The sequence below is a fragment of the Culicoides brevitarsis genome, chromosome 3 (genome assembly GCF_036172545.1).
Source record: "Culicoides brevitarsis isolate CSIRO-B50_1 chromosome 3, AGI_CSIRO_Cbre_v1, whole genome shotgun sequence".
In the NCBI taxonomy this organism is placed as follows: Eukaryota; Metazoa; Arthropoda; class Insecta; order Diptera; family Ceratopogonidae; genus Culicoides; species Culicoides brevitarsis.
Window position 1 is genome coordinate 33,569,634 of NC_087087.1, and position 15,457 is coordinate 33,585,090.

The window sequence follows — 15,457 nt, forward strand, 5'->3', positions numbered from 1 at the left end:
TATATATTTATAAAATTATTTATAATATAGACACTGTCACTAAAGATATATTTTCACTAATAATGTTTCACTTTAATTATTTCTCCTGTTTTTTCTTAAATTTTAACGTTCGCGAGACGATTTTCGATTTTTTTTTGTTTTTTTTTTAGAAAGAAAAGGAATTGAAATGCTTTTGACTTACCTGGGTTTGTAGCCGAGTCAAGCCACGAATCCATAGGATTTGTCCAGCACGTGGTTTCTTATCTTCCATAGAGTCATAGGCGTCACCTTCCAAAGCCAATGTCTCGGCATATTCATCTGGATGTCCACGGCCCCAACTAAAAATAAGGATTTTTCGTGAAAATTTTGAATTTTTGAAGAAAATTAATGACTTACGATAGAATTTTGGGCAATTTTTTGGTAGGCACTGTTGTAACAATTTGTCCCCATAGTAGTGTACCGACTCCGAACAACAAACACCATAACCATTGTTCTAATGTTAAAGCTTTGGTCGAAAACGCCATTTTACCGTATTGAACAATGACTACCTGAAATGCGAAAAATTAAGATAAAAATTAAAAATATGTCAAAAAATTTTTTTTTCAAAATTAAATTTTTTTTGGAAAAAAATCGAAAATTAATTAAAAATTAAAAATTGTTTATAATTAAAAATATAAAAAAAAATATTTTCAAATTCAAATTATTTTTTAAATAAAAAAATCAAAAATTAATTAAATTAAAATAAAAATGAAAAATATTGAAATTTATTTTTTTTAAATTAAAAATATTTAAAAAAAAAAAAGAAAGAAATTATTTAAAAATAAATTTAAATTTAAAATTAATTTAAATAAATTTTTTTTTATAAATAAAATTTTTTTAATTTTAAATTAAAAATATTAAAATAATAATAGAAAAAAAAAATAAGAATTAAACAAAAATTTTATTAAAAACTTCGAAAATTAATTATTTAAAAATATTAAAATTTATAAAAAAAATATTTTTTTTAAATTTCAAGATTTTCTAAAAAAAATAAAAAAAAAATTCAAAAAAAAAAATAATAAAAATTTTAAATTAAAAAAATTCAAAAATTAAATTTATTTTTTTAATTAAAAATTTTGAAAAAAAAATTAAATTTTATGATAAGAATTATAAAAAAAACATTAAATTTTTTTTTTCAACATCAAAAAAATTTTAAAAATAAAAAAAAGGAAAAAGAAAATAATAGAAAAAAATTAAAACAAAAAATTACCTGCGACACTACAGTGGTAATCCAGATTGAATAAAAGATGGGATTTGTGAAGATGCCCTCGAAAATGTTGCGCTGACCGTGAATTTTACGCGCATTAAACTCATTGAAGAGCGTCATGAATACGAACGAATTAAAAATGACGGTAAAATGTTGTGTCGGTCCCGCATTTAATTCCTGTCCTCGCCCAGATTCGACATCGAGCAAGATGTCGCCGGCAAATAATAAACCAAAGATTACGGTAAGTTGATAAATTGCTTGGCCCAAGATATTTTTCATCATTGTGCGTGATATTAATGGTTTCGTACGACCATATGGCTTTCTAAGTAATAGATCTGGCGTTGGCATTTCTGTTGCTAATGCAAGTGATGCTAATGTATCCATAATAAGATTTACCCATAACATTTGCACAGCCTAAAAATTACAAATTTTTCAATAAAAATCAATTTTTAAAAATTTTTTTGGGAGATTTTACCTTCAATGGTGAATCCTGTACAGCACAAGCACCAATAAATGCAACAATTACAGCAACTACATTAACAGTCAGTTGAAATTGCAAAAATTTGGCAATCGAATCATAAACATTACGACCCCACATAACGGCTTTAACAATACTACTGAAATTATCATCAGTCAAAATAATATCGGATGCCTCTTTGGCGACGTCAGTGCCTGCGATACCCATGGCAAAGCCAACGTCAGCCTTTTTCAGGGCAGGTCCGTCGTTTGTGCCGTCACCAGTTACTGCAACAACTTCTCGATTCTCACTTACTTTGCTATCAATGATACCTAAAAGCAGAAAAAAACAAATTTTTTTTTACGAAAATTTTAAAGAAAAATCAAAAAATTACCTTTTACTAAGGTATATTTGTCTGTAGGCGATGAACGAGCTAACACACGTAATTTTGGCCATACTTTATCTAAGAGATGTTGTTGAACCTAAAAGCGAAAAAAACGAATTTTAATGTTTTTGTTGAAAATTTTGAAAATAATCAAACTTACATCACCGGAACTATCACGAATTCGTCGATTGAATTCTTTTCCTTCTAAAATGAGGAAATCATCAGTTGGCTTGATGATGCCGCACTTGACAGCGATCGATCGAGCTGTGTTAATGTTATCGCCTGTAACCATTCTGACAGTGATGCCAGCTTTCTGGCATTTTTTGATTGCGTCAGGTACCTGAAAGAGGATGAAATTTTTAATTTTTTAGATTTTTCATTAAAAAATGTAAATTAAATTTTTGAAAATTTTTCACATTTTTAAAAATTTTTTATTTTTTAAAAATTAAAATATTCAAAAAAATTATTTTTTAAATATTTTTTAGCTTTTAATGAAGTTTTTGACAATTTTTTATTGAAAACAAAAAATTAAATAATTTTTCAAAGAATTTTTTTCTACCTTGAAATTTTTTTTAAATTTAATTTTTAACTTTTTGTATCAAACGTAGTCAAAAATATTAATCATTTTAACAAAAAAAAATTTAATTAATTTTTTTAATTTAATTTTTTATTAATTTTTTAAGTCACTTTTTTATTTATGATAAAATTATTAAAAGTTTTACTTTAATTTTAAAAACAAAATTAAATAGGATGAAATGTGAAATTTTTTTTTCAATTTAAAAAAAAGTTGAAAATTACCTCAGGACGGACCGGATCCTCAATACCAACAACACACAAACATGTTAAATTGCTCGTAATATTTTCTTCGTCTGTGAAAAAATAATTTTTTAATAAATTTTCCATTATTTTTCAAATTTTCGATGACTTACCATCCCAATTTGGTTCATTATCGATATGAACTTCATTAATTGCCGCCTTTCCGGGTACAAAATCGCGATACGCTACCGAGATGGTACGTAATCCATCGCAAGCCATTGGCTCAATGACCTGTTGCACTAAACGATCTTGCATGTCACGTGTGAATTTTTCGAGAACACCATCGTGTCCATAGATAAAAGCGCATCTAAAACGAAAATGTTCAATAAATTTCAATTTTTTTAAGGAAAAAACGACAAAAACTTACTTTTTAAGAATAATTTCGGATGCACCCTTCGTGTAAAGACGATATCCGCCTCCGGGTCGAGGGATGACGGTACTCATGGATTTACGCACAGAGTTGAAGGTATAAACGCGCGTAAACGATTCCTCCGGATGATCATCTCGAACGGCTTGATAGCTTTGCTTAAGGCCCTCGACGAAGCCAAGCAACGCGCATTCCGTCTTGTTGCCAACTTGTTGTGCTAAATCTCCGGGATTTAAGCCAGGCTGCGGGAAAATAAAGGATTTTAATGATTTTTTTGTGGAAAAGTTACTTTTGAGACTTACCATCAAACGCGATGTGTATGCAGAGTTGACAGAAATGCCTTCGATAATCAAATTGCCGACATTTGAGGGGATATCGCTAAACTTGGGCGTACATTTACATAATTTTTCGCAAATATATGATTGAACGACGGTCATTCGATTTGTGGTTAGGGTACCGGTTTTATCAGAACAAATGGCAGTGGCATTACCCATAGTTTCGCAAGCATCTAAATGTCTTACGAGATTATTATCTTTCATCATTTTCTGTAAAAAAAAATTTTTTCGTTAAAAATTTGTTTTATTTATTTTTTTAAAAATTTATTGCGAATTTTTGTCCAATTTCCATGAAATTTTTATTTTTTTTTTTCATTAAAAAATTTTTAAAAAATGTAAAAAAATCAATAAATTTTTAAACTATTTAATAAAATTTAAAATAAAATTTAAAATAAAATTTAAAATTAATTTTTTATTAATTTTTTTTTAATAAATTAATTTTCAAAATATTAAATTAAAAAATTAATTAAATTTTTAAATTAATAAAAAAAAATAAATTAAAATTTATTAAAATTTTATTTTTTTTAATTTAATTTAATTACAGGAACCAAAAAAAATATGAAATTTTGAATTTAATTAATTTTTAAATAAAAAAATTTAATTTAATTAAATAAAATTTTTTAAATAAAAAAAATAATTTTTAAATTTTAAATAAAATTAATTTTTAATCAAGGACAAAAAATTCAAAATAAATTGAAAATTTGTAAAAAAAACTTACTTTAACAGAATAGGCCAACGATAGCGTAACAGCGAGGGGCAAACCTTCGGGAACAGCAACAACGAGAACAGTGACACCAATAATCAAATGTTTAACGAAATTATTTGCATAATAGTTCTTCCATGGTTTTCCTTCAATGACAAACGTTTGCACGCAAAACTGTATGATGAGAATCAAAACCGTCAACACGGCAATTGTCGATCCCGCATAACCAATTTGAATGGCCAACTTTGTCAGTTTCGCCTGCAACACGGATTTTTCCTTCTTGGCTCCCGCTTCCGCCGCTGGCGCCGACGACGCAACATGATTCTCCGTTTCGCTGTCGCTCACAACTTTACTCGGAGCCGCCAAATGACTGTTGCCCATATTTCCTGCCGCATCTTCGCCTGTATCGCCAGTTGGTGAGAAGAGAAAAAGAAAAAAAAACGCAAATATTGTTAATGCGGATCAGAAAACCATTAATCGCGCACGAGTTTTTTTTTGTGTGCGCCGAATGAAAAAGAGAACGAGCGAGATACCACAAATAGACAAATTTACCACATTAAAAGCAAATATTACACTTATATTTTATTAGTTCGTAGACATAGAAGATAAATAAATACAAATGTTGTTATTCGTAAGAAAAAAAAGGAAGAAAATCATACGAAAATTATGTGAGAAAAAGAAAATATAATTATTCAAGGATATATTTTTGGCGGAAAACTCGGAATTTGATTAGTTGGTATATTTTTTTATGTTATGCTCAACAAAAAATATTGTTTGTGGTTGCTCATAATTATTAATTAAATGCAGCAATTAATAAAATTCCAGAAACTCATGCAGAATCATGCAAAAAATAACTAACAAGCAAGCAATTACATGCTGTCGAGAAGTATTTCAACTCATATCTTGAAATTTTTGTGCATTTTAATTAATATTTAATAATTAAAAAATTTATCATTAATTTAAATTAAATTTAATCAAAATTTATTAATTTAAAAAATATTAAATTTTAATAAAATTAATTTAAAAAAAAAAATTAAATTATGATAAAAAATTAAATTATTTTCATAGTTTAATTTTATATTATTTTTTTTAATTTTATTTTTTTGAACAATTTTTGTAAATTTGTAATTTTTTTGTAATTTAAAAAAAATTAAATATTAAATTAAAATTTATTTCATAAATAATATTCATTTTAATTAAAAAGAAAACTATTAATATTATAAAAAAAATTAAATTATTTTTTATTTAAAATTAAATCAATTCATAGCTTAGTTTTTTTTAATTTTTTTTTTTTTGTTTAATTTTTTATGAATAATTTTTGCATTTTTTGATATTTAAAACAATAAATATAAAAAAAAAAATTAAAATTAAATTAAAATTTGTTTTATTATCTTAAATAAATTCATTTTAAATTAAAATAAAAATTTTATAAAAAATATTTTTAATTTAAAATTAAATTAATTCATAGTTTAATTTATTTTTATTATTTTTTTATTTAATTTTTTATGTAAAAATTTATATTTAAATTTAATTTATTAAATTTAACTTTATTTATTCAATTAAACATATTTATTTATTAATTTTTACAATAATTTAAAATAATATTTTTTAAACAATTTATTTAATTTTTTTTTTTAATAAAATTAATTAAAATTTTAAATAATTGATTAAATAAATAAATTTACGTTTAATCATTAAAAATCATTTTGTCGTTGAATATATTTACCTTTGACACTTTGAGTTGAAATTCTACTTAAACCCATAACAAATTCATACAAAAAATTATTAGTAAGTTAGCTTTTCATGCAATAAAACTAAATTAGTGTAAAAAATGTTATTAAAAAAAATAGTTAATAAAGAAAAAAATATTAAAAGTGTGTGAAAGCAGGTTATTAAGTAAGTAAGTGTGAGTATATATGTGAATATTGTATAATATAATAAATATTTACGCATAACAAAAGTTAAATAAAAAAATTAAGTGAGAAGTAGAAAAACATCAAATACTTTGAGTATATATAGTATAATATATATATTTATATAGAAAGAGAGAGCAATGATGAAAAATAATAAAAAAAATTCACCTGATAAACTCTTCTTTTTCCTCTGCTTTTTGGCTTCTGTGTTTTATAATTGGGTTATTTGTGTGTTTTTTTTTATTTATTTTTTTGAATGTTTTGTTTATGATACGGAATTCGTTTTTTTTTTACAAGAAGAAGGTTTTTTTTTCAACATGCAAAAATATATAAACAGATTATTTAGCGTCAAAATATTTTTTTTATTATATTTTTCAGGTTGAAAAAATGAGGAGTGGAAATTCGAACAGAGAGAGAAGTCAAGAGATGGGGGATTTTTTTTGGGCGACACGACAACGATTTTTTTTGTGATAAATGAGTCACTGAGAGAAGAATTGTAGATTTTTTTTCGAGATGATAATGCATGAAAATATTTTTTTTTTTGACTGAATTTCTAAAAATAAGCTATTTTGCAGTGCAAAATTTTCTAATTATTTATTTTAACTACCTATTGAATGTTTTTTGTTTTTTTTTTTGTGAAGTATGACAGCCTGTGTTCCCATTAAAAAAATCTATTCTAATATTTTTTTTTGTTAATCATAAACTTTTAACAAATAAAAAAAAGAAACTAAAGCGCACTCATTTTCGCAGCTTTTTTGTTAGTTACAATTTCAACGGATTTTTTCTGTGCACTTTTATCCCAAAAATAAGACAACAATTAATTAAATATTAAAAAAAATAATTTTTGTCGGAAAAAAAATATTTTGAAGGGGAATGCAAAATGCAGGATGACACAAAAAAATTATTAAAAAAAAATGTTGAAAAAAAGTTAAAATGTTGTAAAAAATAAACTTTTAACTACATTTTTCAAGTAATTCTTGAAAGTAAAAAGCAGAAGTAGTAGTTAAAAGTTGCAAAATTGACACGAAACGACGAAACATTTTATTTTAATTTTTTTTTTTGTAGAAATAGATGTTGAGATGATAGAGAGTTAAAAAAGTTTATAAAATGTTCATTCCCACTACATTTAATTTTTTATATTATTAAAAAAATATTTTTTTTTAGAAAAAAATGTGAAAAAATGCAAATATTGTTTAATCGTGTGTTGTTGATTGAAAATAAAAAAATAGAAGAATCGGGATGAAGTGTACAGAAAAAAATGGGTTGAAACAAAAAAAAAAGGATTTTTTTGCACTACAGGACTAATTTTTTTTTAATTTTTGAAAAAAAAAAGTTAAAAAAATCAGACTGAATTTTTATCAGTTTTGAGTTGTTGGTTGTTGGGGACTCGGAGGGTTGTTGGATCATCAAGCAGGCAGGCGGAGGAGGAAAACCAAAAAAATTCGGGGCAAAAATGAAGAAAAATCGAACGGGGGGAAAAACATTTTTTTTTAATTTTTTAAAGGACAGAGACTCACAAAGACGATTATTATTTTTTTTTTGAAAGTTGGAACAGAACAAAACAAAAAGGATACTGACCTTTCTTGGCTTTCTTGATTTCAGCTTCTTGTTCGTCAACGGCGGCGCCTAACAACGTAAAGATGATGCCAGCTTGTGAGTTGACACCGACAGCGGTAACGAGCATCTTGCCGCTGCCTTCCATGACGTGTGTGCCTGACAAGACCATGGGATCGAAGCTTTCGCCTTTCTTCACGTGATCTGATTCGCCGGTTAGAGATGATTCGTCAATCTGTTAAGAAAATAAAAAAATTGTGAGTATTTTTTAAAAAAAAATTTGAGTTAAAAAATTAAAAAAAAAATTTTAAGATAAATTTTATTTTTTAATATTCAAAAATTCAATATTCAATATTCAATAAATGTGAAATAAATTCAATAAAAAATTCAATATTCAATAAAAAAAATATTAATATTCAAAAAATAAAAAATAAAATAAAAAATAAAAATTTATATATATGAATAAAAAGAAAATTAATTGAATAAATTTAATTTGATTATTTAAATTAAAATAAAAATTTTTAAATTGTTTTTTTTTTGTAGCTAAATTTAATTAAAAATTTAAAATAATTTAATGTTTTAAAAAAATTAATAAATTTCAAAAAATTAAATGAAAATAAAATAAAATAAAATTAATTAAGTAATTGAATAAAATAATTTAATTATTTAAATTAAAAAATAATTCAAATTAAATTTGAATTAAAATAATTATTAAAAAATCTTAAAAAATATAAATAAATAAAAAAATAATCAAAAATTTTGACGAAAAAGAATTAAATTAAATAAAAAAAATAAAATTCAATTTTTTAAATAAAATATATTTTTTTTAAATTTAAAAAATTTAAAGAATTTAAAAAAAAATAAAGAATAAAAAAAAAATTAAAAAAAAATAAATAAAATAAAAAATAAATAAATAAAAAATAAATTAAAATTAAAAAAAAAAATAAATTAATTAAAAATAAATAAATAATAAAAACTAAATAAAATTTTTCAAATAAAATAAATTAATATTAATTGAGTTAATAGAAAGAAAAAAAAATAAAAATAATTATTTATATTGAATTAAAATTTTCTAATTAATTCTAAATGAAAATAAATATTAAAAATTAATTAAAATGTGTAAAAAAATTTTTTTTAACTCAAAAATTAAATTATTAATTTTTTGATAATTTTTTTAATAAAATTTTTTTACCTTTAGATCATTGCTTTGTATTAAACAGCCATCAGCTGGCAGCAAGTCACCATATTTGATCTGACAAATGTCGCCAACCACGATATCGCCGACAGATATCTGCATCACTTCGCCGCGCCGTATAACGGAGAATTTATGTTCGCCCTCGATACGATTTTGTAAGCCACGAAATTGTCTTTCTTTAGAATAATCATTGAATGCAGTAACCAACACAACAACAATCACAGATATTAAAATAGCGAGACCCTCAATCCAGCCATGATGATCGTCTTCATCGTCTAACGCAGCTAAAAACGAAAAAAATTCATTAAAATTAATTTTTTTTTAAATTGGGGAAAATCTTACCAGGCCCTTCCTCGTCGGCAGGTGAGTAAAATGATAAACCAAGGGATACTAATGCAGCTACTTCTAATATAATAAGTGTAACGTCTTGAAGCGCTTCCCAAACTAATTGCATAAAGGTTTTCGGTGGTTTCGGTGGTATTACATTGGAGCCAAATGTATCTGCCCTGTGTTCCATGTCCTCTCTTGACCCACTTAATCCTGTAAAAACGCAAAAAAAGAGCGAAAAATTAACAAAAAATTCGCATGGAACGAAGAAAGTCGCTTTTATACGGAAAAATAATTATGTTTATTGCTCTCTTGAGACGAGATGTCAGCCGGAGGAAACTAAAATCTACAAACACGTGTCGGAAAAGTTCGTAAGGTACGTACGAAAAGTATAATTTATGTCTGTTCCAAGACTTTTTACATTTAAAATTTATGATTAAAAGACAATTAAAGCGTTTTTATGCCATTTTAGGTCCTAAAATAATTCAACATTGTAGAAAAAAGGCAAAAAAATTAAAAATTGGATCAAAGTGTTGAAAAAATTTCATGAAATCAACAATCGGCAAGGGATTTTTCGTTTCTAGTTCAATTCTTTTATTTTTTTCAGCTCGTTTTCGAGAACAATGATTGTTTTCCGTGGAAATGCGAGAAAAGAGGAGAGGTTGGAAAAAAATCGATGCGAAAAATGTTTGTCATTGTCGTGATAAATTTATTTTTTTTATGTAACTCGTGTGGAAATCTTTACGAGTCCATAAAAAATTGTTTCATATCAACGCGAAGGAATGCAAAATGAAAATGTTCCTGCATTGCAGGTGCGAAACAACGTACCCTCTGTCGCTGATGTATATAATTTTTTACATAATTCTTGTACGCCGCCCAGCTCATTGAGTTTCGCTATGCCTTCTCTCCCTCGGTGTTCCATGAGCTCCCTCAATTGCTTGAGGGTCACCCCATATTGAGCCGGTCTGCCGTCTATCGTAGCCATTGTTATGATTTAGTCTGCAAAAAAAAAGAAAATTAATTCAAATATTATTCAAAAAAATTTTTTTTTTATTTTATCTATTTAGAGCAGAAAGCCATCCATCAACATTCAACACACACAAACCGTCTCGTCATTCTACATTATTTTATTTACAAACCCCGTCACTCTGCAATTTAAATATTTAATCGCAATGCACGTCGTCGTCGTCGTTACTTGGCTTGGTACATTGTAGACTCGCACTTGTCTCGAACTTGTCCAAATTTCGTCAAATTCCGACAGTCGAAGGTTTATTTAAATATTCGCAATTTCTTGCGTCATTTACTAAATTTTGTAATTTTTTTTTATTTTTGATCAAAATCGATGCTAACCAGATTCCAGTTGACAAATTTTTCTGATAAATAATTTTTTTTTCACTTCGATTATCAGGTCATTGACATGACGTCAAGTGATAGGTTTTATCAGTATCGCAGTACCTACAATTTATTTTGATGGATAAAAATATCGATAAATGGTAGGTAACAAAAACACATTTTTTTACTGTGTGTGCGTGCCCTTAATTATTTATATATATATAACATCTAACGGTGTTGCTCAATATCGATGTTTTTTTTTGTTTTTAATGTCATTGAACGTTCAGTAGTTTTTACTTTTTTTTCGAGAAATTTTCCATAATGTTTTATTTATTTTTTTAGAATAGGTAATTAATTATTTTAATTTTTTTTATTTACTTATTTAGGCTTAAAAATTAAATTTTAAGAGAAATTTTTTAATTGTCACATTTTTTATTATTTTTAATTATTTTATAAAATTATTATTTTTTTTATTTATTTATAAATAATTTTAATTGTAAATTATTCTTTAAAAAAAAATATTAATTTAAATCTTTAAATTAAGAAATTATATATTTTTTTAAATTATAAAATTTTTTCAAAAATTAAATTGTCATTAAAATCATGACAACCTTGATATTTTTAATTATTTAATAATGCTATATAAAGGTTATTCAAATAAATTTTATTAATTAATTTTTAATATAACTTTATTAATTAAAATTTAAAAAAAATAAAATAAAAATTAATTTATTAAAATATCAATTAATTACATATTTAATAATTTAAAAAAATGAAATTTATATTTTTTTTGAAAATTGTTGATTTAAAAAATAATTAAAAAATATTTATTATTAATATTTAAATATTTGAGTTAATTCATATTTATTAATGAAAAAAATAATTTTGAATAAATATAATATTAATAATTATTTATTGATTTAAATATTAAAAAATATTTTTTTATCCTTTTTTTTAATCAACAATTTAAAAAAAAATAATTTTTAAAATTTTAAATAAAAGAAAATATATTGTAAATTAATGGAAAAATAAAATTTAATTTAATGATAATAAAAAAAATATTTTTTTTTTTATTTTTTTTAGTTTTTCATCTAATATAAGTTTCAAAAAATCAAAAAGTTCAAAATTAAAAAAAAATTAAACGTATTTTCATAGTTTTCTAAACAAAATTAAAGCAAAAATTCTCATTAAAAAATATTTTAATATTGTTTAATTCAAATTTTAAAATTTAAATTATTTTCAAGCTTAAAAATCATCAAATGGATAATTTTTTAAAAGTAAAATAATAATTTTTTTAGCTATTTATATTAATAAAAAAAATAAATAAAATTTAATATTCTTAAAATTATCTTAATTTAAAAAAAAATATTTTTTTGAATAAGAATTTTTGCTATAATTTTTTTTAATAATAAAAATAAAATAAAAAAAAAATTAATAATAAGAAAATATTTAAAAAAAAATCAAAATGTCACCAAACTTATTATTATTTTTTTTTGTATCGTCAATAAATCATTATCACAACATATTATAAATAATAAATACCAATATTGTTGTAAATTTACGTAATTTTTATTACATTTCATTACTATCAGCTATGCATGTAGCAAAAGAACGCTAATTGGCATACAAATCAGATTAAAATTACAATCGATTTTTATTATTATTATTGTCATTATTGGTCAAAAGTCATCAGTAATTGTGGTTTATTCCTCTTTTTCCATTAATATTCCGAATATTTTCCCACAAAACAAATTTAGGTATCGAAAAGTTACCCAAATTTAGCAAGACAGGAGGAATTCTGTTTACATTATATAACAAAAAAGAGGTTATCCAACTGTGAATTTTGTCAACTGATGCTCATTACACTCACATGTTGGGAAAATGACGTATTGGCATCGTGACATTAAATTTGGTGACGAAGGGAAACGTGATTTTTTTCGTGAATTGTTTTATTTTTAGCCCAACGACGAGTAGTAACCTATAAATTTTGTCAAAGGTTGTTTGTTTGATTAAAGATTCAATAAAATATTTATCAGCCGATACAATGTAGGGTCTCTTGTATCAGTTTTGAGTCAACAAATTGACCGACCTTGTCGTCAGTAACAATTTTTTATCAGTTTCGAATTAGGGTTTGATTGATGTCCAACTTATCATGAAATAAGCCCCACTTGAAAAAAACGCTTATCTCTTGAGAAATAAATATTTATACTTTTTTTCCGACGTCACGTGTTGACATAATACTATTTACAATCATTTAGCATCCCATTTAATACACAATTGCGATATACACTTATTAATGGAGACAATTTGCTTTAATTAGCTCGTCGTCGTTTGATGTTGACGAAAATAACCAGACGTCTCCACACGCCTTGATTGATTATTTTATTTGTGCTACAATTTAATTAGGATGCGTTTAATTAGCCAATATCCGTTTTACTTTCTCTCTTCTGTGCACTAAAACAAACAATAAAGTCGCCCAAGACACATTAGTCATGCATCATTATCATAAATAAATTACGACAAATTGACGTTGCTTTCGGTATTAAATGTCTTTGCACCAATTATTGTATTTATTATTTCATAGAGACGCACGGCGAATTGAAACTTTTGACACATGCATAAATATTTCGCGTATGAAAAGTAAACGGAAATTGATTAAAATTAAAAATACATTTTTTGGCTTGTCAAATTTCATGAACAATTGGTGGTTTTTAATATGGAAAAAAAATAGTTGAAAACCAAATAATTGACCTTGTGTGTGTTTTTTCCATAAATTTCGAAATTATTTGACATAATATGAATTATATGACCATCGTTAAGGTTATCAATGCATAAAGATAAATAAAAGTTTTTTTATTTATTTATTTAAAACAAAAAATTATTTTTATTTTTTTTTTAAATAAATAAAAAAACTTTCATTTATTTATTTATTTTCTATTATTCATTATTTTAAAAAATTATAAATTTTGAAAAATTATTTTTTTTATTTAAAAATAATTAAATTAATTTTTTTATTTTATAATAAAAATTTTAATTTTTCTATTATTTATGATTATTTTATTGAATTAATTTAATTTTATATAATAAATTAATTATTTTAATTAATATTTCATTTTTTTAATTTTATAAAAAATATTTTAATTTAATAAAAAAATTATTTGTTAAGATCATTTAATTTTTTTTTAAAGATTAATTTCAAATTTAATTATTTTTTCAAGTTTTAAAAATATTTTAAAAAATAATTTTCAAGAAAAAAAAAACATTTTAAAAAATTTTAGAGATTAAAATTCAAGCAAAAAATAATTTTTCATTAATTTTTAAATATTTATTAAAGAAATTAAATATTTTTTAACTTTAATTTAATTTTAATATTTAAAAAAAAATTAACGTAAATAAATAAATTAGTTTAATTAATATTTTATTTTTTATTTGTTAAGATTATTTTATTTATTTTTTTTTAAATTAATTTTAAATTTAAATAATTTTTATTTTTTTTTTAAATTAAAAATAAATAATAAAAAAAAATTTACAGGTAAAAATTCTCAAAAAAAAATTCATTAATTTTTAAATATTTTTTAATTTAATTTTTTTTAAATTTTATTTTTTAATTTTTTATTATTTAATTAATTAATTAATTTATTTTATTTTTTTATTATTTTTTTTTTAATTCGAAAATATTCCAAACACGAATATTTTTCCATGTAATAAATTCCAATCGAAAATTGCCTTTTTTCGAATTCAATCAATGCACCGCGTAACACAAAACAATTGAATTATTCATTCATAAATGTAATTAAATCAAACTGTCATGTTGTTTATCTTTAATTACGTTCACTACATTTTTTTTTGTTGTTTCATTTTTTTTTCTGCAGGAAGCCCTGATGATAAAATTCATTATTACTCACTTTTCAGTCACAAATTTAATTTTTCAATAATTTTCACTTCACGCAATATTTTTGTCGGTATCCGAAATTGAATTTATTATCAGCTGACGGCACCACTCATAATTAACTTAAAATGTATCAATATCACAAAAAGTTTGTTATCGGACAGTTTTGTTGGTTCGTAGGTGAGTTGATTAATTAACTTTATTTAAAAAAGTTGCACTTGAGTCGTACTCGTCGTGAGTTGTTGCCAGGAAAACTCGATAAAATAAAAAAAAAGAATCCCACGCACGACACGATGCACGAATGACAACTGAACTCGTTCTCTCTCTTAACATTCGACACTTGTGAAAAAAAAGAAGAAAAAAAAACGTACTTATCGCAGAATAAAAAATTATGAATCTCTTTTGTGGCTCACACACACTCTTGACATATTTCTGTTATCTTTCCATCGTTGTCGTGTTGCGCGAGTGATATCGTCGTCGTCGTAATAAATGAATTAATTATCTGCAGTCGTCATACGTCATCGCTGGCTTCACTTCCAATGACGTGAGATGCGAAGAAACGCAAGAAAAAAAATAAATTTAGCAAAAAAATTGTTTGCCGAGCATTTAAGTGTCCATTCAGCTATTAATGATGACTGTAACCGTAAAAAAATTAGTGAAGAGTCGTCATAAAAAATATTTTCTGATGAATTTTTGTCTTTTTCCTCGAGATAAATTCAGTTTTACAGGAAATTCGATTAAAACCGGTCTTGAATGGTGGCTTAAGATAAGAATCATACGTGAGATTTTGCTTGTGAAATTAATTGCAAGATTTTTTTTGTAAATTTGAGTCACTTACAGTAATTTAGAAGATTAGCAGCTTAGAAATTAAATGTTTTGAAAATGAAGGTTGAAAAGACGTCAGAATGAGTCATTTTGTAAGTTAAAGAAATAAATTGCAATTAGTTAATGTACGTCAT

The 15,457-nt window shown here is 23.9% G+C and overlaps 1 protein-coding gene across 6 annotated transcripts in view; it reads right to left on the bottom strand.

Annotated features, from left to right (window-relative positions):
- Positions 1–15,457, bottom strand: part of LOC134835607 (plasma membrane calcium-transporting ATPase 2) — a 65,157-nt gene that overhangs the window by 16,396 nt on the left and 33,304 nt on the right. For 4 of the 6 annotated variants that reach the window (XM_063850496.1, XM_063850500.1, XM_063850495.1 and 1 more), the window contains 16 exons: positions 10,106–10,276; positions 9,293–9,490; positions 8,948–9,234; positions 7,780–7,990; positions 6,370–6,405; positions 4,304–4,689; positions 3,553–3,795; positions 3,251–3,492; positions 2,997–3,190; positions 2,866–2,936; positions 2,228–2,407; positions 2,077–2,164; positions 1,701–2,014; positions 1,229–1,639; positions 376–527; positions 182–317 (listed from right to left, as the gene is read on the bottom strand). In XM_063850496.1, the coding sequence (XP_063706566.1) occupies positions 182–317; positions 376–527; positions 1,229–1,639; positions 1,701–2,014; positions 2,077–2,164; positions 2,228–2,407; positions 2,866–2,936; positions 2,997–3,190; positions 3,251–3,492; positions 3,553–3,795; positions 4,304–4,689; positions 6,370–6,405; positions 7,780–7,990; positions 8,948–9,234; positions 9,293–9,490; positions 10,106–10,262 (3,306 nt within the window). In that variant the 5' untranslated portion in view covers positions 10,263–10,276. Of the gene's footprint in view, positions 1–181; positions 318–375; positions 528–1,228; positions 1,640–1,700; positions 2,015–2,076; positions 2,165–2,227; positions 2,408–2,865; positions 2,937–2,996; positions 3,191–3,250; positions 3,493–3,552; positions 3,796–4,303; positions 4,690–6,369; positions 6,406–7,779; positions 7,991–8,947; positions 9,235–9,292; positions 9,491–10,105; positions 10,277–14,514; positions 14,537–15,457 lie in introns of those variants that run through there. The other 2 variants (XM_063850497.1, XM_063850499.1) reach the window with 2 other exon arrangements.